Source organism: Lagopus muta, chromosome 2 (genome assembly GCF_023343835.1).
Source record: "Lagopus muta isolate bLagMut1 chromosome 2, bLagMut1 primary, whole genome shotgun sequence".
Classification (NCBI taxonomy): domain Eukaryota; kingdom Metazoa; phylum Chordata; class Aves; order Galliformes; family Phasianidae; genus Lagopus; species Lagopus muta.
In genome coordinates this window covers 81,379,996-81,404,019 of record NC_064434.1, presented here as the reverse complement: position 1 = coordinate 81,404,019, position 24,024 = coordinate 81,379,996, and the positions used below count along the sequence as shown (strand labels likewise).

Sequence of the window (24,024 nt, the reverse complement as noted above, 5' to 3'; positions counted from 1 at the left end):
AGGCTACCCAGAGATGTTGTGGATGCCCTATTGATGGAGCTGCTCAAGACCAGGTTGGATGGGGCCCTGGATAGTTTTATCTGGAGGGTGGCATCCCTGTCCATGGCAGGAGAATTGGTGCTAGGTGATATTTGAGGTCTCTTCCAAACCAAGCCATGCATGACTCTATCGAAAGATCTCTCTGTATTTCTATATACATCTTTCATTTAGTGACAATATTTGTGGTCATGCTAGGCTAGGTCTCTCTAAGCATCCTGTCACTATTGGTTTTGAGCACTTACAAATATCAATAGATAGCATTTAAGTTTTCTGTCTCTGCTGAGAGTCTTTTGATGTATGACGTAGCAAATATTTATGAAAATTCTGTATGTGGAGACTGAGTTTGGAGCTACTTATTGTCTGGAGACTTTGCACAAATTGAAGAATAAATACAGAAATGAGTAATACAAACAGACATATAGAGTTGAATAAGGGCTGAAAAAGTCATTATTTATTATTGCTGGAAAATGCTTATGTTGTGGTTTGCATCTAGTTTTGTATATACAATGAAGCATAAATATTACTTAAAATGTAGATCAGACTTATAACAAGCAGAAGAGGGAAAGGAATATAAGTGATAATGCAATATAGTGTGCTGCACAAAGATATTGATGTAGTCTACCTAGACTTCAGCAAAACCATCACAGTGTTCTCCTGGAGAAGCTGACAGCCCACAGCTTCAATAGGTGCCCTTTTTGTTGGGTAAAGAACTGGCTGGATAACTGGGCCCAGAGAGTGGTGGTGAATAGAGTTATATCCATCTGGCAATCAGTTACGAGTGGTGTTCCCCAGGGGACTTACTGGGGCCTGTCCTGTTTGATATCTTTATTGATGATCTGGAAGAGGGCTTTGAGTGCACCCTCAGGAAATTTGCAGATGACACCAGCTTGGGAGGAAGTGTTGATCAGCCTGGGGGTAGGAAGGCCCTGCAGAGGGACCTGGACAGGCTAGGTTGCCAGGCTGAGGCCACTGGGATGAAGATCAACAAGACTAAATGCTGGATCCTATGCTTTGGCTACAACAACCCCATGCAATGCTACAGGCTTGGAGCAGGGTGGATGGAAGACTATGTAGAAGGTGGCCGAGAAGACCAATGGCATGTTGGCTTGTATCAGAAACAGTGCTGCTAGGAGTGGCACAGAAGTGATCCCTATGTACTCACAACTGATGAGGCTGCATGTCCAGTACTGTGTTCAGTTTTGTACCCCTCACTGCAAGAAAGGCGCTGAGACACTGGAGCATGTTCAGAGAAGGGGAATGAAGCTGGTGAAGGGCTGGAGCACAAGTCTTATGAGGAACATCTGAGGGAACTGGGATTATTTAGTCTGCAAAAGAGGAGGCTTAGGGAAAACTTATTGCTCTCTCCAACTACCTAAAGGAAGGCTGTGGTGAGGTGAGGGACAGACTCTCTTCCCATGTAACTAGTGATAGGACTAGTTGCACCCGGGAAGATTCAGGTGGGATATTAGGAAAAAACTTCTTCCCCAAAAGAGTGCTTTTGTATTGGAACAAGATACCAAGGGAAGTGATGGATTCAGTGTCCTGGAGATGTTCAAGAAACATTTAGATGTTGTATTAAGGGGCATGATTTAACAGGAAATATTGGTGATAGGTGGATGGTTGGACTGAGCGGTCTTGGAAGTCTTTTCCAACCTTGGTGATTCTATGATTCACCTTACTCAGCCACTACATAATGGTGATTCTTATTTATATCATTACTGTAGGACATTCCAGACTAATTTCTTTTTTTAGTTTCTGCCTTTTTAATGTGGCCTGAAAGGAAATTATTAAGATCATTATGGATTTCTAATGCTATTTAGACATTTCTGCTTAGTTAAGATATATTCTGTTCAAACTTACGTGAACTGGTATGTCAGCATGCATAGGTATGCATATGTCTAAATGTATATAATTCAAGCTTACATGGTTCTTTTCAAAAGACAAACTTTATCAGAAGTATTATTTTAAGCAAAGTGTTACTAAATACCATTGTTATCAAAATTAGTTTTAGATGTTTTATTCTGATTCTTCGTTTCAAGGGAGGTTGTCTTCCAGAATTATTCTGTGCCAATTTAGGTATGTATTCTTCAATCCTTAATGCAGATGTTTAAAGGTATAGAACTTCAAAAACTTCAAGTTCTAAGTACATATTCATCTTTTTGTCTCTGCACAAGTTCTTATCTCAGGGGCTTTTTAGTAGAAGATAAACGCCAAAATGAATCTAAATGTCATGACTACGTATGTAGAACCCATACTTGCAATGGTTATGATAATACAGTGGTTGTGATAACAGGTTTTTGCTTCCTATGTGCATTGCAGGAAGGAAATAATTATGGTAGAAATAACTATTATTATGTTAAACAGAATTTTATATTTTTCTTACATAGCTTTGTTCCACTTGCTTACTTTAAGAGCATTCAAAGTAGTGGGCTGCTCACTGCAATTCAGATTGCTAGAATTATTCAGATATTATGTGAATAAACTATAGTTGGTTCTTTTTTTCCTCACTTGATGCAAAGAAGTGTCTTCAGGATTTTTTTTGTCATGTTCATGTCATCCACATGTTTACCACAAAATGGAAAACAAATGCTCTTCTCTTTAATTGTGAATGCTAAATGCTCTTGACTTTGATTGTAAATGCTATATCATAATACAACACGAGTGATCAGTTTTGTGAATAAGACTGCAGCTGTCTAGGAATACTTAGTTCAGAATTCTATGTAAAGTGGTAAGTGCTTTATTATGTCATATTTTTGGTTTTACTATTTTATTTTCATAAATGTTAGGCATACACATTCTGCTGCTCTCATTTTGTTTATTTGAAACGCATAGCATAAAAAATAGCAGCTCTGCTATGTAAGTGGTTCATAACGTAGTTCATAAAATGCTTCCAAAATACTTGCTTTGGGTCACGCAGTCTACTTCCTCAGCTATGAAGGTCTGATCTCTTAAGTATTTCTTTAAGCTAAAGAATGAATTTAGTTTAGTTTAAAGGGGAAAACAAAACAAAGCAATTTGCACTATTAAAGAAATTACATCATCACAGGCTTCTGCACTATAGTTGAGAACAGAGTGAAATGGTATTGAAATGATTTTATTTATATTTTTTCATGAGAAGCATTCCACAAGTAAATGGAAGAGTCCTTTTTGTTGGAGTCATTTGGGATTTTTTTGTTGTTGTAAATGAGCTCACTAGCAATTTAGTGTGTGCCCAGAAAGCCAGGATTTCTAAGCAAAGCCCTGTGCTCCAGAGCACCCACGCTCCCAGAGCCTTTGCCAACTGGAATTCTCTGGTAACAGGGATGGAAGTCCTGGCTTAGCACTTCTATTTATTAATAACTTTACCTTATTTCTTTCAGATACATATGTTATAACTGAAGCTTCTATTTTTTACTTCAACAGTCATATAATGTTCATCCTACTCATTTCCTGGATTTCTCATTACTTTTTTCTGTCTTCTTTTCCTGTTTCAACATTGTGACATCTGTATGCTATCATGGCATTAACAATATTGCACTATTCTACAGTATACAGCTTTAACAGTTGTGCTTAAGCTGTTCAACAAATGGTTCCATTTACAAAGCAGGGCAAATTATATTATTTGTTGATGTCAGTGTTCAATTTCTGTTATAAGGTGGAAGAAATAGAAACCTATTACCTTGCCTTTTGTCAGCACAGCTTTGCAAACGTCTAGCAGAAATGAGCAGGCTGACTGACATACGCTGCTTTCAAGAGAAGCTACCTTAACTGTAGAGTAGATTTAAAATGTTTCACAGCAATATTTAATTTAGATGCCTGATTTAGAATCCTGCTAAATTGATGTATTTCTCCAGAGGACATTCTTTTTCTTATATGCTATGCGATATTTAGTGTCTGCATTAAAAGAAGTTCAGATTCCTGTAACAGCTACTTAATTGGGATGATTAAAGTGTGATTATCTTTGTTTAATCTCACTACTTTGTTCAAACTGGTCACCCTTTTGAAACAGTCAAAAGACAATTTAAAGTTATTATCAAAGAGTACAGAGTTTGTTTTCTTATGGGGAGGAGGGGACAGAAAAAGGAGGGAAGGAATGGAGTGGGAAGGAAAGGAGGTGATGCGTTATGTTGTAGTGTTTCTTTATGTATATATTTAAGTATCACCTACCTGATATGTTTTTTCTCTGCAAAAACTCTCCACGTATAGCATTAGTTTAGGCATGTTTTCTCCTGCATGAGTCAGTCTTGGCTGTGTCATAGTCCTTTCCAAAACTCTCCTTGACTTACAGATCTAAATCTTTTCAGGAGTATGCGTTTCATCTTTGGAATTAATGTTTTTTGACTGTGTGGAAACTCTTCACATATGTTTGTCATATTGTAGCTGTCTTATTTCAAAGGATCTCCTTACATAAGGAGGTAGCAAAAATGTCTTCTTTTGCTTTGTCTTTCTCACAGATTTTTTTTTTGTTGTGGCTAATAGGAAGAAAATTTGATAGAAGGGTCAGCTCACCATCTGTCTGACTGACTATGCCACTTGGAATGGTTCCCAGGAGAAAAGTGGCAACTCAGAACCTAGCCTTTAGTCTCAGAATCTTACCTAAAAATAAGTGGATATTCTGCCACTTGAAGCAATAAATTAAGTTGAACCCATAATTTTTATCTGTTAAAATGCACTTGTTTGTGAATTCAGTATCATTATTTAGAGACTTGCCTAGCACGCTTTTGGAGTTTACAGGATGAACCTGAACCTCACAGCAAATTCTTTACCATTGCTTGAATTCCTCGTACGTACACAATTGATGTCTTAAGTTTGAAGTATATTCTCTTTAGCCATTTTCATTATATTACAATTAGAAGCAGTAAGGGTTCTTCATCTTTCTTGTCCTGTAGTAGATTTTTTTTCTGTTTTTAGAGCTCTATGTAGGTATTTGAAGTCAAAAAGGTCTGAAAATCTGTAGGAAACAGAAGACACTTGAACTTGTTACTCTTATTTCCCTGCTCTAACAGAACCAAACTTATGTACAAATTTGCAAGGCTATATTACAAACTATCATATAAATATCTTCTGTGGGAATTATATGATGACTTAGGACACCAGTTCCAATGCTTAATTATCGTTATCATTACTTCACCCAAGTGTTAATCCACTACATTTGAAGTTACACTGTTAATAGGGAATTACTGTCATTTCCACTATCCATTTCTACCCACAGTTTTTACTTGACTGGCACTTTTCTCAGAGTTCTCAGGCTTGCTACCTGGCTTGGTGAGATACGTGTTCTAGGAACCTCTGAAGATAGACTCGTAATTTACTGACAATTAGTTATGTCAATAATGGCATCTTTGAAGCAATGGCAGACCTATTTTCCATTTCGTCAGTCAGCCTGGCTTCTATAGAAAATTCCACTTAGAGTTTTTCAGGTTATCTCATAGCTTAATTATATAGGAAAGTTATTGCAAATGTCCGTCCAGGTGAATAGACTTTTTAATTGTTGGCCTTAAGTGTTTCAGTAGCTGTGTTAGCAGTCTTTCCATTTTGCTTGTCATGAAGTTCACAGCTTATACATAAAATTGGTTGTTCTTTATGTGAACTTAATTTTGATATGATATACAATGTTGGTAATCAAAGTTAAAAGGCAAACTTTCCCAGAAAGGAATTGTGTCACATTAAAAAAAGATCAAAATGAGTCTTTCCAAATCATGCTATTGAGAGCTCTAAACTTGAAGAACGTACTCTCAGTTGGATAGGAGTGCTTTTTGGATGTGTTTTAATTGTGTGTACATGTGTAATTTACATGCTGGTTCATGGAAACGCAAGACTGAATTGGAAGTGAATTTGTTATTGTGGTTTTTTTTCTTAACGTGAAAGTCTGTTTTTTGATGGAAGGGTGAAATTGAGGTGGCAGAGTGCTTATCTTACCATTCCAGTGCCATGCTACCAGAAAAAAATTGCAGGGAGTATAAAACATTGAGGATAGAAAATTTTTTTGTTTTATGTTTCCTAAATTGTAAGGAGGTTTCATTATGAAAGAATTCCTGAAGAACAGAAAATGATAAGGGAGAAACCAAGTTGATAACGTAAATGCTGTCTCTGAGTTATGGTATTGTATTTGGTTACATTATTAGGAAGAATGCTATTAAAAGGGAAATTATTAAGACTTTAAGACTGATTCATAGTTGGTAAGCAGAAACCACTGTTAGTTTAACAAGCTTCTACTTCAGCTATTTATCACTGCTTTTCTTAGTGTTCATCCCTGCATCAGACTTGTTTTCATATAGATCATGGTACTGTTATTCAAACTCACCTGGATCAGCACTGCAATACCTTTCTATTTATAGTGTGCTATTATATACAAGTATCAAAATGAGTTTAAAATTAATATCACAAATGATGTATGTATTTATACTGTTACATGATGTGTGTATATATATAAATGATGTATGTGTTTATACTGATATTGTTCCCTTGACATTGACTTAGAAAATTAGTTTTCTTTAATGGGCAGTTTAATGGGCATCCTTTTTGCTTGTTGTATTTGCTTGGTTGTTTTTTGTTGTGTGTGTGTTTCATTTTTTTGTTTGTTTGTTTTTATCTGATGAGCACTGAGAATAAGTACTTTGTTTACCATTTTCCACCAAAATGGGTCATTGTTTGATAGTTTCATGTTCTTCCTCCTTCAGGGAGTTTCAATTAGGGAAAATCATTCTTCCTAATTCAGCAGGGTTCTGGCAGTAGACTTTGGCATGCTCTTGTTCCCAGTAGTGTAAGTTAGGCCTGCTGTTAGGGCAGAATGTAGCATTCCTTTAAGGAAAAATTGTTCCTAGAAGGAATTGTTACCGAGATCCTTAGAAAATTAAGATTAAGAATGGAACAGCCTGCCTACTAACAATACTAATTATTTAAAAAAAAAAAAAAAAGCTTCATTAGTTTCATATTTTTTTCCAGCAGAAGCAAAGATTTCTAACATTTCTCTTCTTTGGGCTGCTTTTTCCTAATTTCTGTTTTAAGAGGGCATGTAAACATTAACCTACACTAGCCAATATTATCATTGACATGATGGTGGTAACTCATCACTAGTAAATTTCAGGATTGATTACTCGGGGCTTTTTGAAAAGAAACTATAACTAATGATTTTTCCAGGAAGCGCATACCTAAGAACGTATCTGAGAGATCAATGGAATGGCATCAGGGCTGAACCAGAGGAAATCACACACAAAAAAATTGATTACCGGTGTTTTACAGTTATCTAGTACATCTGTGATGAAAAAACTCCTTAGGAAAGTGATGTTGTTTACCTCATGATTTCATGTGATCTTCCTTTTGTCACATATGCATGCCTCTAAACAGGCAAATAAAGCAAGTTTTTGTAGGGAGTTCTCTGTTAGCAATTTCTTGCTCCTCCTGAACATCGAGGCACAATATTTTTCATGTCTGGGCTATTTTATGTGATTTTTCTAGTTTGGTACTTAGTCATAATTCTTGAAACAGTTCTGTTGGAGGAAAAAGATTTAATATTGACTTATCTGCAATAGAACTGAAGACCAGAAGTTAGGTGACTATCTTTGAGTACAGTATGGTTGGTAAGAAGAGAGTTATTTTCCACTTATTGAAGGTAACTGAATTAAAACCAAGAGCCTCTGTATAACTTGTTGCAAAAAGGGTTTTTTTTACTCTGCCTTTTTTAATAGGAGAATGACTTCTGTGTTTGATGTTCTGACTAGAAAAAAGATTTGGAGTTGTTATTGTAGATGTAAAAATAGATATAGATATAAAATTCTTAAATGTTTTATAACTTTACATGATTCTATGGCCTAATTTTCATTTATTTCTATAATAGTTTAAGAATATCCTCCTGTACAGAGAAGTATACAAATATCCTCTCCCCTCCTCCCTTTTTTTCCTGTTTGACTTTTCACACCGAAAAATTCTTGAAGTGATAAGTAAATTTTGGAAAAGTGATTTTTATGTATGAAAGTTTACTGACTCTTGTATCATAAAAGATGTTTTTTTTTTTTTTCTTTTACACAAATAACTGCACATTAAAAAAAATCTGATACTCAAAGCCTCTAAAAGTCAGGTTGCCATGTTTTCTGAAAGGACAGACTTCAGTTCATTTTAATTGTGATATGGCAAAAAGAACTGTAATTTGTATTAAGAAAAAAAGAGAAAAAACAAATTTCTTCCTGAAATCCTTCTTCCTTTAGTTCTAAAACCGCTAATTAGCACATGCAAGTATGTTTTGATACACAGTTACAGAATCTCCAGTATTGAAACCAGCTTTTAATATCAGCAATAAAAAGTACCATAATTGCTTGGACACTGGGGGGAAAAAAAGGTAGCCTGCTAAAGTCAGTCATCTTGGTAAATCAGAATTTAACACATTACTTTAGAGTTGACTTGTTTTTTGTGATTTTTGTCTCTTAAAAATGTCTTTTCAGCTTGGATGAATTAATAGAAACATTTCTGGAAGACGATGATCCTGAAACCACTTTGGATGTTGGAGCAGATATGCGCAAGATCAAGTACTGCTTCACTTACTTGAAGGTATTTCTTTTAAACATAGGTAGAGATGCAGCTGGGACTGCATGTACATTGAAGATATTCACAATTAAAAGAATCAAGTAATGCAGTATAGTTGAGAGATGGAAAATGGTAAAACTGTGAATTGCGTGAAGAACTAATAGAAATTTGGAATTTAATTGGAAAAATGCAGCAAAATTGTGTGAAAGGATCACAACTTGTACTAAATTGTAAGAGAGGACTGTAAGTTATTGGAATCAAGCCATTTGTAAGTGGGTTGATGTATCTGTGTATTCAGAATGCTATGATGTCTTTTTATAAACTATGTCAAAAGATAAAAATAATATTAAAGCACCATATGCTTGAATCCATTGCACAATCTTACTAGTGTAAGCACTTCAACTCTGAGGAAACAAGATATACTTGAAGTAGAAAGAACAGTGAGGTTAATAGAGAAATAAGTAGAAGGCATTATACACTTTTTCTGTTTTGGGATGTTGTTTTATAATATAACAAGACATGCATTCCTGATTTAAATTTATTGTGTTTGAATAATTAGGTCTTATTTGCACTGTTAATATCGAAAATACCATGATGCTACAGAACACTGGAGTCTCACTTAGATAGGATATAGTACATGTGAAGTATAGTAACAGTGAAAAACAACAAATGCAACTCATTCTGAATACCTACTCATGCCAAACATTTGCATATAGCTTGATATAGTGGCATGATTTTATTCTCTCAAGGATGTATACAGACATTGTTTTCAACATATTTTCCAGTGAGTCACAAGAGAAAGTAAATACGTAGCTGGATGTAAAGTTATGAAAGTAATTTTATTTTTTTCTTCTGGTAGCTACGACAGAATCATTCAAAGGTTTCTGATGAAAAGCTGCTCTCGCATCACATCTGTGAAGAAAAAGACACTAGCAAAGAAGCAGGAAAAGAGGAATTGAAAAAAATGAAAGAACTTCTGCAGCAAAGAGACAATGAGATCAGTATCCTTAGCAGGGGAAAAAATAATATTTGGGTTTCAGCTGATGTGGCTACAATGGTTTCTCTGTGTGTGAGATAGGAGTTGGCTGCATGAAATGAATTTCTCTCTATTGACCCCACTGTGTTAAAGCAATTACTCAGTTTCCAAATTTTATGTGGCAAGACCCTTTCTTTACACCTGCTTCTATTTCAGTTGAGACCCAAACCAAAATCCTGGATCCAGGCACCACTTAGCTTTAGAGTGGTCCAGCCAAGATCCAAAGACTGCGAATAAAGCCATGCCTAAAAAACTCTCCTCAAGCAATTTAGGCATTTTTGTAGAATGGGAAAATCTGATGCTATGTAAAGATCAATTTATTACCTTACAAAGAATAGAATTTCCTGCAAGTGTTATTTTTAGCCAAATGAAGTGCTGCTTTGGGGACTATTGGATTATGTACCTTTTGAATGAATATGAAACTTATACTCTTTACACGCGTTTAAAAATTAAATTAAAGCTAAGGCTTTCTGCATGTAAAAATATTAGACTACTTAAATGTGCTTTGTCCATTTCAGTGCCTCACAGCAGACACAAGTATGTAGGTTGCAGTGAAAGCAATGTCTTTGTATTTGTTATAGTATTCATGAGAATAAAAAGAGCACAATAGCAGTACTCGATAGAGCAAATTCTCAGCTCCAAAGCAATATTTATTTCCATCATAGTCACCCTTAGCTATGCATTTTTGTCAGTAATGTACACTAACCTGCATGCTGTTCTTGTGAAGATCTGCAGCAATGGAGGGGACCCACTGTCACTGTCAACAATGCTGACATGCGCCACTTAATGCCTCACTGTGCCCACTTTCACTGTTTGATCTCCATAAACATTCAATAAGTGCCAGTGAATGTCAGTAGGTGTCATTTTTTCCATGTGGAAGAATTCAATGACACACTTTTTCTTCATATGCACTCCCATGTCAGATACCATTTTGCAAGACTGCCCATCTGCTGCCATTTGTTGCACAGCAACAAAATGTAACAGAATACTGGTGGGAAGGTTCAACTGCTACTGCCATACTACTAATATATATACATATATATATATACACACATATGCCTCTGATGTCATGGGCTAACACTGTAAAATGGGAGGCATTGCATTCACTGCAGCTCTGGTATATCAAATTCAGTCTATCATTGTTCAAAAGCTAATAATGCGACATGTGATAAAGTGGTGAGAAATATGAAAGCTTTATAGTCAAGAAATGAGATTTTCTTGATTGTTCTTCAAACCAGGAGCTATCGTAATAACTATACTGTACAGAATTTTATTATTGTCACCCAGTTTACTAATTAATCTTCCCTTAGATTTTTCTTTTCATTTAGAAAATTAATGAGGATTAGAATTAATAACATAATAAAATAAATTCAACAGTACAAAGAATCCTGTGGTTTTGGTTGAAGGCTCACAAAATTTTCCCTGTAAGACCCCTTGATGCTCTTAGCAAAACATATCTATATCAAATATACTTCTAGTAAATATATAACAACGCATTTGCTAATTGCTGTTCTGCATTTTAGTAGACTTTCTTGTTATAAAAAGGCTACAGATGTGATACAATTTTCAGCCTAATTGTAAGTTAAGGGTTTCTCTTCTTCAAAAAACTTTATTAGACTTTAAATAGAATTTAAAAGAATTAAAAAAGGACTCACACAACAGCAATCTTAATGGAGTTTTCATTTGTTTGACTGTAAATGCTCAACATTTGTGTTCAACTTGTGAATTAATTAGTGCTTTTTAAAGATGAATCTCCTGTATTGAAAAAGCTAAGATGGCTGGATTTAATTTCAAACAAAATTCCTATCTTTAAATTCATGTTCACAAATAGGCTTCTAAATGTGAATTGTTGTACTTAAAAAAAAAAAAAAAAAAAAAAAAAAAAAGTCTTAAAGAAACAAATAATTGTTTTATTGAAAAGAGATTCTTAATTACTTCCTTAATATATCTTGCAGATATTCTGGTAAATATGCTAAAAAATGAGAGAAAGAAAACACGAGAGGCTCTTTTTCAGCTCAATGCTGCCTCTGCTGGTTCTACATCATTGAAGCAGTCTCATTCTATAAACTTAGAAGAAAGTCAAAACCCATCAAGATTTTTTAGTCTAAAAGAAGCAAAAGATCTCAGCTCTTCAGTTCACAGGCTGCCTTTTCTTTCCAGAACTAAAGGTTAGTGTAAATTAAGCGAGTATTTATTGGGTTATTAAAATATGATTTTCAACATATTATTCAAATGCATAACAGAATAGGATTTCTTTATTTTTAGTAATAGTAGTATTCTGCTAATTCTGGATACACAAATGCAGGGATACAAATTTATAGTTCTCTCAAGGTAATGATGGCTTTAACAAACTGATGTGAATCTTCTGTTGTATAGTTCTCCAAAAAAAAAAAAAAAAATGCAAATTATGTTCTAGAACTTTAAATCTTCAAGTAAATTTGTTCTCAGAAAAGGATTTTTTTAGCGTAACTCATAAAAATTACTAGAAAATAAAGTTGGTTTCCCAGAAAGTCTGGAAGTAATGACCTTTAGCAAAAAATAAATAATAACCAGTACAGCAGGTATTGAAAGAAGTTTTGTGCAGGCATTATTAATTGCACAGTATAGTAAAACATCAATAAACGCATTTTTCTTTCCAATTTTTTTGTAATCTTACAACCTATGAGAGGAATCTTACTTTCAAATAGAATGAGATTTCATTAATTGTGCTTCCATCTCTGATATCAGATTGGAAACTTTCTGTGATTGTCATTAATAGTTTTGCTTATACTATACTATTTAGGTGTCTGGTTTTTTTTATTCAGCCTTTTCAATAAAATATTGTGATTATTTTAATTATTTTTAAAAAAAGTGATTAAATAAATTGAAGTCTTAGTTCCAGAAATGAAAGGTAGCTACACTTTTGTGCATTTCAATAGCTCTACTGCAATTCTGCCTTTCTAGAGCAAGGACTGGGTAAGTATGAACAAATTCAAAATCTGCATTCTGTTGTATTTCAAAATAATAATTTACCATGTGATCCTATAAATCATATCCTTTCCCCCCAAAAAATTGAGCTGAACTGATAGACAAGGTGTTCATTTAGGGTAGCTAACAGTACCATTCAATATACATTAGTGTCATTTGTCAGCAGATAAGTTTGTATATGTGCAACTGATAAAAGATTTTAATCTAGTAGTAACGCCAATTTTTTCTTGTTATTCAAACTATACTGTAACTGTTCTGTAAAATATAGTAGGTAAACATTCCAGACTTTTTTTTATTGAAAAAGAATTATTTTGGACATATGGTTGGCGCGGAGGACCTGTGACAATGATGAAGTATCTTCTTTGGCTAGAAGTAAATCTACCTGATTCCCGTCATGTTGGGATTATGAGTGCTTAGATAAGTGTCTGTCTGGACTGAGAAGATATGTTCTGAGATGAGAAGTTTTGTGTATGATTAGATTACAAATGTTCTGAAAATAGCTGTAAACGTATTCCCTTCTTTCCAGTCTTCTTTTCAATCTGCTTTGGGTCAGGTTCTGGTACTCTGTCACATTCTATGTGACATGAAAACGATGCATCTTCAACAATCATGATGGTAAATGTGAACAGATGAACACTCCCCTAGGGGACATCTTACAGTTAATAAAAATAATTAAAAAAATATCATCCATATTTCTCTGAGGGCTACAGATAAATAATAACTTTTTTTTATTATTCTAAATGTCCATATGTGTCTGCACATCTTTCGAGGGGCCTGATGTTCTGCTGTAAGTCTAGTCAGTAATGTTGGCAGCATTAGGACTTTGAATGTTCTGTAATGTGTAGCTGCTATAATGGTAATGCTTTAAAAAAAAAAAAAAAAGATTCTTAATGTTTGCATTATTGTTCTCAAGGAATACTTTAGAGTAACAAATGTAAAATAAATAAAACATAAATGTAGTAGAAACCATGTAAATAGCACAACCCATTCAGCCTTACCAGGATGCCTTAAACCCTATCTCTGGAGACCAATTGTCTTTGCAAGCATGTAACCAAGTTTCCATGCTCTCTCAATCTTTTGTCTCTATGAGAATGACAGCATTTTCCCTAATGTATAAACTATATTTTTCTTTCTTTTGTTTGATTTCTTAGAGTACTGAAAATAACAAGCTTCAGTGCATGTTCACATTGAAAGTATTATGTTCATAAGTTCTTGAAGAATAGTCAAATTGTTTTTCAGATCAGTTTGTAGTTTGAATGAGGCCAAGAGTCTGTCAAAAGAAGAGAAAATGTTTGAGAGTCGAATTCAGTTAAAAGAAAGCCGAACTATGGCTTGTAGTCAATTACATGATTTAAAAAGTAGTAATTGTAGAATCATAGAATGTCTGGGGATGGAAGGGACCTAAAGGACCATCTAATTCCCCTGTAGTGGGTGGAGACATCACCCTCTGCACAAAGTTCTACCTAACGTGGCCTTGAACACATTCAGGGATGTGGCATCAACAACTTCTCTAGGCAACCTGTTTCAGTGCCTCACAACTCTGTGAGTAAATAATTTCCTCCTAACACCTAAGAATTTCTGCTCTTTTAGTTTAAGAACTGTTTTAGTTTAATTTTTATAATAGTACTGTAAGATCAATATCATACATTAAAAAAAAAAAAAAAAAGTGTTATCTACATTTACTTGAAGCATCCTGTTTTATCTGTAGGCAAGTTACTATTTTGAGATCTTCAGCTGCAATGCGCTATAAGATCTCAAGAGGTTATCACTGTTTTTATTGCATAATTTTGGCAGTGTGAAGATATAGTGGTATACTATCAGCCAAAAGCTGTCTGCTATATGTGATAATGATTGAAATATAGCTCTTTCCTTTTGAACTCAGACCTGGACACGTGCTGCAGACTTTATTAATCCAAAAATGTTCTACCCAACAATTAAGCAAAGTGTTTTGAAAAAACACCACCTGGTGAAATGAACATTAATAACTTTTGTGGCAAAATAACTTAGTTGATGTAAGAGAATTAAAATAAGTGCATATGCTTGGTTAAAACCTACCTTTTGGCCTCCCAGTTTCTGTATGGATTTGAGAAATTTACTTTTAGTAATTGTAATTTTAGTACAGACTATCTTACAGAAATGTTGTTCTCAAGAGTTGGGAACTACTGCAGGCCTCACCAGGTCTCATAATTGATTTTTCTATTATTGTCTTGTAAATAATGTCTTGTGACTTGTAACTACATTACAAGCAACTTACAGTAACTACTGCCTTGTAACGTAACTTAAAGAAATTTCAGAAAATTATACTGTCAATCCCAGAAGTTATAAATATTGACTTGTATTTTTTCTCATCTTTTAAGACATATATTATTAGATTTCAGACTACATAATTTTGAAATAAGAATAGGCAAAAAGCATTATTTATTATTAATATTCTGAAAAGAATATTTTCTGCATGCCAGGTCTTCAGAAACCACTCCTAACCTAATTTTTACAAGATTCTAAGGACATATTTAACTTTAGCTATGTAAATACCAATAGATTTAACTATGTGCTTACTATTTGATTTAAACAGCAACTCAAAAAAAGCAAATTATATTGGCTAATTAGCATGGATTGTATAAGTAAGGGAGTTACTATGCTGGTTAACTAAAAAAGTGTTAATTGTTAAATATCTTTCTTTGCAAGTATCTTTCTCTGCATTTCAGAGTTGTTTAAATTAAACACAATTTATAACACATTGTTACACAATGTGTAATAACACAAATTGTTAATTTCAAAATCCGTATAAAACAACTTATGGCATGCAATAACTCTAGGCCGGTTTTCGTTGCCTAGTTTAATTTTTTTCTTTGTTTTCCAATTGAGTTGTTTAAACAAAAAGCATTAGTGGTATCAATAGGTTTTAGAATTGCTTATGAAAGCTCAGAGGAAAAGCATTCTAGACTATCATTTTGTAGTTAGTTCACATATTCATGAGTTATTCTTCTGTATACTGTTTAGGTATTTTGTAATGAATTTTTATCTAAAAGTGATAATCAGTTCAAAAGTCAGCAATAACTTGCAAATAAGCACCTTAAATTTCACTAGTATCCTGACATAAATATCTCGTAAGCTATTTAGTATTGCCAGTTTTAGCTATGATGGTATGGTTAGGTTGAGGTTGGATTTGACAGTCTTGAACATCTTTTCCAACCCAATCAATTCCATGATTCTATGATTATCCTCTAAAGTTGCTTACTAATTGAAGGGATGGATGAATGGACAGGAGCTGTGTATTGTGAGGTGCATGTGAAAGAAAAAATCTTAGTCTAAAAAAAACCAAAATACTTGAGGAAATGAAAGAGGGAAAGGACGGAAACAAAGTCTTAAGAGTTCTGTTTGATTTGGGTTCTGCTTTATTGCAGTCCAGTGATAATTGAGGAGAATTCAGAACTAGAGCAATCTATACCATGGATTTTTACAGAGTGGGTGCTTCACATATTTGTTAGAATTATCTGATGCTGTCTTTCTGTCACTTAGCTATGAAATACTACACTAGAATAATCTTGCATCTATTCCCCTGTAGCGAAGTCTGTGAACTTTTCTTAATTTAGCTCCTAAAACTTTTAATTTGTCTCCTGCTTTTCCTGTGTATCATTCTTCAATTTTGAAGTAAGAATTTACTTGATTTGATACCATAATTATAGTAAATGAATAGAATTTTTTCCTTATAACAAAGTTTTTGATATCCTCAGAAATATGTTAGCAAAAAAAAAGTTATACTTTGTCAACAAATCACCAGTATAAATGGTGGTTTATGTAACAGTGCTTATTCTTTAGTCTTTAAGAATCTATGAAGCATTGGCAAGTTGTCACCTTGATATTATGCTCTCTTTCTGAAAACAATGTCTTGTTTATGTACAAGTAACCTTCACACATAACGTAGGAACCAGCATATCAGCTCAAATTACTGTATTGCTGAGGATTTTCTGCTATGTTCTGTACAGACAGAGATGGATATTTCAGAAAGTTTGGATGATGACCAATCTTTGATGTTTGTCTTGACATTTCAACAAATAGAAAAGTTTGTGAGGTATGAGGTTCAAATTTCACATACTGCAAATCTCCAAGTAATATTCATAATCCTGAAGCTACGCATTCTTTCAAAATCAATTTGGACTATATGCATATGACTTGTTAATTATACACATTAAGGATTTGTTAAAGATGTGGGAAAGAGCTTAGGCTTGAACCAAGCTAGAACTCTAAGTAGAGCCTTTAATGTAATACTAAACCTATTATTCACCATTTAAGCAATTTCCATATCTTAGATCATTTATATTTCAATTTACAACATTGTCTGTAATGTCTTTCCAATTCTGTATCTCATTTCCTTTTTCCTGTAAAGAAACTAGCTGAAAGTATGGGGGAGAATCCTACACTTGTATAGTCATGACCATACATTTCTAAGTCTGTGCTGCATTGAATGTATGTATTCTTCAAGAAGAAATTGAATGCAGATACTCTAACTTTGAAGATCTGATGTGTGCATTGTATTATTTACATTCCTATAAATTCTATCTTTTCTGTATCTTCTGTGTTCTTGAAACTCTGAATAGCAGACTTTGAGGGTAGTAGCTGTATAAACATAAAAACAAACAAGACCTAATACCCCAAATTTGCGTTCCAAATGTTTGTTTGGGTACTCATATCATATTTACCTTTTACTAATAAATACTAAGTTGTAAATAGTTTTTCCTGTTCTTAACTGCTTATTTAAATATAAGGGCTAATGTTCGAAACGAGATTATTAGTTAATTATTATCAAAAATAGGTTTTGATACCAATAGGAAATCTAATAAGAATGACTGAAATTAGATATGTGCATTGTTTTATTTCTTCAGATACACTATAGCCTGTATCAGGGTATTCTCCTGGGTGATTAGAGTAGAGGAGTACACAAGTGCAGCATCCTAGTAATATCCTAGGTTTCGCTGAGGACAGTGGGCTATACAACATCGAATTCTTCAGCTAAAAATTATGTTGGTTTACTTGCTGTTAGATTTGTTGTTCTTGGATCCCAAGAGTCTCCTTTTAGGAGGGTGTGGTAGGTATCATTCTCCTGTGATTTAGTAAGGCAGCAGCACAGCACTGTTTAGGTTGGAAGGTTGCCTGCTGCTGCTATTTTGGCAAGCCAGCTCCTATCACTGAGGGCCTTTTACAGATTGTATAAGACAATTAGCTTAGAATGAGAAGACTAGAGCTTTTTATCTTAGTCCAAGTACTGTGAAAAAGGAGAACTTAATTTTCAGTACCCATTTTAATTGCAGAACACTCTAAATTATAGATCTGTAACTACATGAGTAAGAGTGCCGAATGTTTTAATATACTCAGTAGTTGTGCTGGTTGATTGCTATTATTTACTGCATCATGCTACCTTTTATGAATCTGAAAAAAGCAAATCTCTCTGGCTGTGAATTTAATCTGTTTCAGATGAACATTCCAGAAAATGCAAAGATAGTAGCATAATAACTTGAGTTTTACAAAGGCTTCAACACTTATTTTTAGTAATTCACTTTATTGTAAAATCTATACTGCAGTTTTGTTGTTATTCATAATCCACAACTAGAACAGATCTTCACACACAGAGTTGCTTATGGTCTTTCTCAGGAGATTGTGCCACTTTTACAAATAAGTAGTTTCAGGATAAATCAATGAATAAAGCAAGAAAATCTGACTTCATCATATGTCATTGGGGTGGTAAACATTCTGTTGCATTTTGACTCTTGTCACTTTATATCACTTTTCTTGTGCAACTGAGTCCTATTTTAAAATAGATCTGTCTTCTGCTTGCTTGTAACATAACTCTGTCAGTGGAAGATATGTATATCATTTTTCCTCCTGCTGAATTTCTTTCTACTGAAGTTCAAACATTTTTGTTGCCAGAAAACAGGGCATTGTTTTTTATTGTGACATTCAAAGAACAAAATAAATTGTAGTGATAGTTTCCAGTGGTTGTTTATGCTGATGATCTTTATAGGAATTGTTTTACGCTTACAAAAGACTTTATTAGGATCATGTTCTGGTCATTTTTAGCCATTTCCTGTATCTTTAACTGGGAAGCTGTGAGGATATTTTAGTGTTTGGTGGAGAAATTATTTGCTATGCAACTCAGTCAGAATTGAATATTGCTTTTCACTTGGCAGTTTGCAAGCATGTAGAAAAAATTTCTTCTGAAGGGCTGACAAGTTGACTTTAAAATGAGAGGTGAGAGATGCTTTCTATAAACAGATGGTGATTATGAACAGTGGGACAGTAGTGATGATAACACACCAACTGTTCAGTTCTGTAAGCTAAATATTTTCATCTTGTATTTAGACTTCTCAAAATATTTATCTTGGCTCTTTCATGTATTTATGTAATAATCTGGGGGAAATGCTTCTTTCTATTGTTGGAAAACCCACAGAAAACTCCCTACTGGAGAGGATTGACTGAGATTTTCCATCATAATCTATTCTGTGTCCTTTGTTCAAGAAAAGGTTTCAATCCACTAGGGAAACTGTCCATTACACATGGGTATGTCTTGGGATCATTTGCGGGTACTGTAGTAGCTAGCTGGGGACAAATATTCTGGCCCTGCGCTCATGACTGAGTTTGTCACCAAACAGATGTACCCATTTTAATGCTTTTTAATCAGCAACGAAGCAAATTGATGTACTTCAAACATTACTCAGACTTATTCCTGATACTCCTCATTCCTCAGAATAGAATATATCTCCTGTTATGAGACTAGGTAAAAATACACATTCAAATTCATTCTCAAGCTGAACTTCTACCAGCTTAGATGTAGTTGAATTTTTCACTGCTACTGATAAAAAAAATTTTGAAAATTTTATGATGCTATACTTCTGATAAGTTTAACAAAATTATTTTCTGGTATTTTGAGTCACCATATTAACATACACTACTCCAATTCACAGAATTACTGGGGTTGGAAGGGACCTCTGGAGGTCGTCTATCCAAACTCCCTGACAAAGCATGTTTCCTACAGAAGATTGAACAAATATTTAGAGCCCACCTGAACATCTCCAGAGAAGGAGACTCCACAATCTCCCTGGGCAGCCTGTTGCAGTGTTCTGTCACCCTCACAGAATTTTTTTTTTTTCTCATGTTCAGATAAAACTTTCTGCATTAGTTTGTGCCTTTTGCCCTTCATCCTGTCACTGGGCGCCTCCAAAAAGAGTCTGGCTCCATTCACTTGATGCTAGAAGGACCTAGATGTACTGGTGGACTATAGGTCGACTGTGAGTCAGCAGCGTGACTTTGTAGCTGAGAAGACCGATGGTATCCCAGGGAACATTAGAAAAGAGTATGGTCAGCTGACTGAGGGAAGTTATCCTCTCCTTCTGCTCTGCACTGGTGAGGCTACATCTGGAGTACTGTATCCAGTTCCAGGTTCCTCATTTCATGAAAGACAAGGAACTTCAAGATAATGTTTCATTTCCCTTATCAATCTACAAGTACTTTCCAGAATAAAATAGCTTTCTTTAAAAGGGTGGCAGAGCATTAGAACAGGCTGTCCAGAGAGGTGATGGACTCTCTGGAGATATCTGTGTTTGGATGCTTTCCTGTAAAATCTACTGTGGGAAACATGCTTTGGCGGAGGAGTTGAACTTGGTGATTACCAGAGGTCCATACCTATGATCACCTATGATTGTGTGATTCTGTGAAAAGTACATTTGATTGCATTACTCTGATTGTACTTCCAAAAAATTCATTTTGTCTGAATCCACAGTAAATCCACTGTGAGTTTTGCTTGAGAAAGGACTTCGAATTGAACTTGCTGAGATTAGTGAGAAGTTAAAAATGAATGGATTAAGAAATGCTAGTCTCTAGAAATGTCCTTGTAAGCAACAAAAAAATGATTATTTTTTGTTACAAATAAATATCAATGTGTGCTTAAGATGCAAATTTACATGAACTGTTGCAATTGGCATTTCATGCTAAAGTTCTGTTAGGATTTTTGTCCTCAACTGTTTATAAAAACGAATGTAGAGGGTTGTTTTTTTTTTTTTTTTTTTTTTAAGGAGATGAAGCCCAGATTTTGCTTTTTTGGAGCTAGATCTCCATTTGCAACATCAAAGGCAGATTTGGTGAGATGTAAGGATTTAATGAAAGTAAGGAGTACTTTCATTGATTTATTGGAAGCATGGAAACTTTATTATCTTATACAGAAAGTGCTGTTATGTAAACCACTTACTACTATAGGCCGTCGAAGTTTTTTTTTTCTCCATGTTTATTTGGTTTTACAAACGATTTCTGGTTTGTCTAAGATGCTCATTGTGTTTTTCTCTCATTTTCTCAGCTTGGAATTTCTTCTGATGTGGAACGTATGTTTGGAAGCTTGTTAAAGATGCTTTTGGCAGTTTTTACAGCTTTCCTATCAGTCTGTTTAGATGGGGAGTGTTTTTACGCTAGTTTCTCTGTTCTCTTATCTACATTAGTCTGCTGAAATGTAACCTACTGTTCCCTGGAAATTCTCTACTGTTTCAAATCTTTTCAACTTCCTGATTCATTAGCCATTTTGGCTGCCTAAAAGTGATACTGGATTTTTTGGACTAAATCCTTGAGGTTGTTTTCACTTTCTGTGAGTGACCATCTTCAACTCTTGATATTTTAGAGGAAAACCTGCTCCTGAAAGTTTCTGCATTCTTGAATTGAGATTTATTTGCTTTATCTATTGACTTTCAAATTTGGCAAATACATCTGTGATATGTCTTCCATATTCTCATAATTATAAGAACATCAAACTCAAGAAACTACAGTGTTTTCTTAATGGAGCCACTACATGCACATTAACTATGCATGTGGGTAACAGAAAAGACTAGAAGTTCTTCCTTTTGGCTTAACCTTCAGATATTTCTATGCAGATGCATAGTGGTCTACTGAGCTATACTGAAAATAGTCTCCAGTCATTCCAAGGGTCAGGTAGGAGCCGATCTAACTCTACTGTAAATTAAAGCAAATCTGAAAGTTGTATTGCTTACATAATAGAAAGTTATAGACAGAACTAAAATGATTCTTTGAGAACCTGTATGAAAGCAAGTATAAGTGATTATGGTCACTCTGTAACTGAAGTATTATAACTAAATCTTATGTTTACCAGTTATCCCAGTTCTTCAAACCATGTATCTGACTGAATACTGAAAGATGGTACCTAACATAACTAAGCTCTAAGACGTCTACTTTTTAAATCATGCTACAGTGCTTACGATTTATTTTCTCTCCCAGACTAGTTTTCCTTGTAAAAATGACTTGGAGTGGTGAATCATTTGGTAACTGTTAAGCAAGGCATTTGTTAAGAGAGTTTATTTTTTCCCCAATGATACTACGTATCATACTATGTAAATATTTATGTAATGTGAGCACCTTATCTGGTTTCCAGTCTTATACCAGACCTGTATTCAAATTAAGATAAATTTCATTTTTTACTGTATATTCTAATGTCCAACTGTAATGTCAGTTTTCTGTTGTAAGTTTCAGATTTGCTTTCACATTTGGTATGTAATTTCAAGGCTTGTTGACTTGGTTACCTCCTGACCATTGGGCTACTGCTGCCTCGATGCTGCTGAACTTGATTACTATTGCAGTCTTAAAGGTTTTAGTGTTTATTGTCATTCTGTAATTCCTCCAGAGAGTGGACAGCTCAAAAACTATAATTTAGAAGTATTTAGAAGTTCAACTCTAAGCAAAATTAACATAGGAAAGACATCTGTAAACCTGATGCTGTCTGTACCATGTTTGATGCCTTCTATGCTTCATTTTCTTATACCTGTTTCATTGCAACTCCCATTTCTGCTTACATTTTAGACTTTCTGGTACCTTGAGTTAAAAGTTTTTAAGAATGTAAGTTTAGCCTACTGGAACTAAAAACAAACTTTCATAAAAATCTGAATTGAGAGGTTAACTTATTTTTGTATTTATAATATATACTTGCATGCATTTTAGGAAGAAATGGATCTCTTCTGTTTATTCTTCAATAGGAACCAAACCAGTTTTTGCATTTGTCCCAGTATAGAGAGTAGAAATGTACAGCCTGGTTTGTAGTAGAAGAGAGTTTGTAATATAGAGAGTAGAAATGTACAGCGGTAGTTTGAAATTATGTCTATAGCTTTAATAATTTTCTCTATAGAAGGGACAGCTGACATCTTGGCATCTTTTACAGTAAACATGTGGATGCAATTTATGCTTTTCGTAAATACAGATTTGTAAGATTTTTCACTGAAAATCTGGAGCATTTTTGTTATCTTTTTGTCTTACCAGGTTGTATAACCTTGTTGTATTTCTTCTGTGTTAGAATTTCCAAACCTCCTTTTGTTATTGAAAACGCTATATAGAAAAAGCTTAGAGAATTTTTTTGTCTGAAGTCCTTGTCATTTCCAACTTCTAAATTGCTGAAAACACTTGTTTGTGCTGTGAAACTTTGTATTCCTCAAAGAAAGAAAGTATCATAGCAGTAGTTTAAATTACAACCCGGGCATGCATATCTAAAGAACGTGTTCCTGTGCCACTACCAAAACTAATAGAAGTACCTTTTCCTAAGCATAAAAGTGCTGGAAATACATACCACAGTTGCAATGTCAGATTCTCCACAGGAAGTTACAAAAACCCATACGACTGTTGTGTGATAACTTGTGGGTCCATCTGTTTTCATGCTGGAATCTAATACCTGGTGTTTAATCAAAGTGCTAAAATGCAAGATAAAATATTCCTTCCAGTTTTTAGTTGCAATTATACTAATGATACTTCTATGTATGTAACATTACCAATTTCCTTCTCAAGAACCAGGTGCATATTTAAAATTGTAACTACTTTCTTATTTAAAGCTGAACATTTTACACACTTGTTTTCTGGGCAGTCGTGTTCTACCAGGTCAGGGCCTTATCAGCAAAACATCCACTTAGCTTCAAAAGGATATCACAAGATACTAGCTCCTTCTACTGTAAGGGCCTAGAGTCTGGGGCATATTCTACAAAGCTGAAACTGTTAAATGGAAACAGGGTGAGCACGTAGAACAGGTCGAAGACAGCTACAAGGTTCATTGCATCCTTGCATGCCCAAACAGGATTGATTTATTAGCAGGGATTCCCTAAAGCACTAATGGTATTTGTTTCTCTGAAGAAATGCATAAAGGCATTGTTAGTGGATTGTTTTGCTTTGTTTTCCAAATGAAGGATTTTGCTGTAGTGCTCCATGAATTTGCTTGATTCCTGTTATGCTTGATGTGTTTGATTCCTGTAGTATGATCTGTGTGTGGCTACAGCTTGAAAAAACATTTAGAAACAAAATCTGGTGTAAAAAGTAGCTGCTTGCCTGTTAAATACAAGTGATCATTGCATATATGTGATGACACAGTTTTATGGTATCCCTTCTTTACAGATATTTCTGAAATGAATCTCTTGGCCTAGAACTAAATTAGTCTTTAGAGACCTGCCTCTTCAGGA

The 24,024-nt window shown here is 34.4% G+C and overlaps 1 protein-coding gene across 2 annotated transcripts in view; it reads left to right on the top strand.

Annotated features, from left to right (window-relative positions):
• Positions 1 to 24,024, top strand: part of KIF6 (kinesin family member 6) — a 141,757-nt gene that overhangs the window by 41,432 nt on the left and 76,301 nt on the right. For both annotated transcript variants that reach the window (XM_048935128.1, XM_048935127.1), the window contains 3 exons: positions 8,457 to 8,562; positions 9,398 to 9,539; positions 11,530 to 11,742. In XM_048935128.1, the coding sequence (XP_048791085.1) occupies positions 8,457 to 8,562; positions 9,398 to 9,539; positions 11,530 to 11,742 (461 nt within the window). The remainder of the gene's footprint in view (positions 1 to 8,456; positions 8,563 to 9,397; positions 9,540 to 11,529; positions 11,743 to 24,024) is intronic.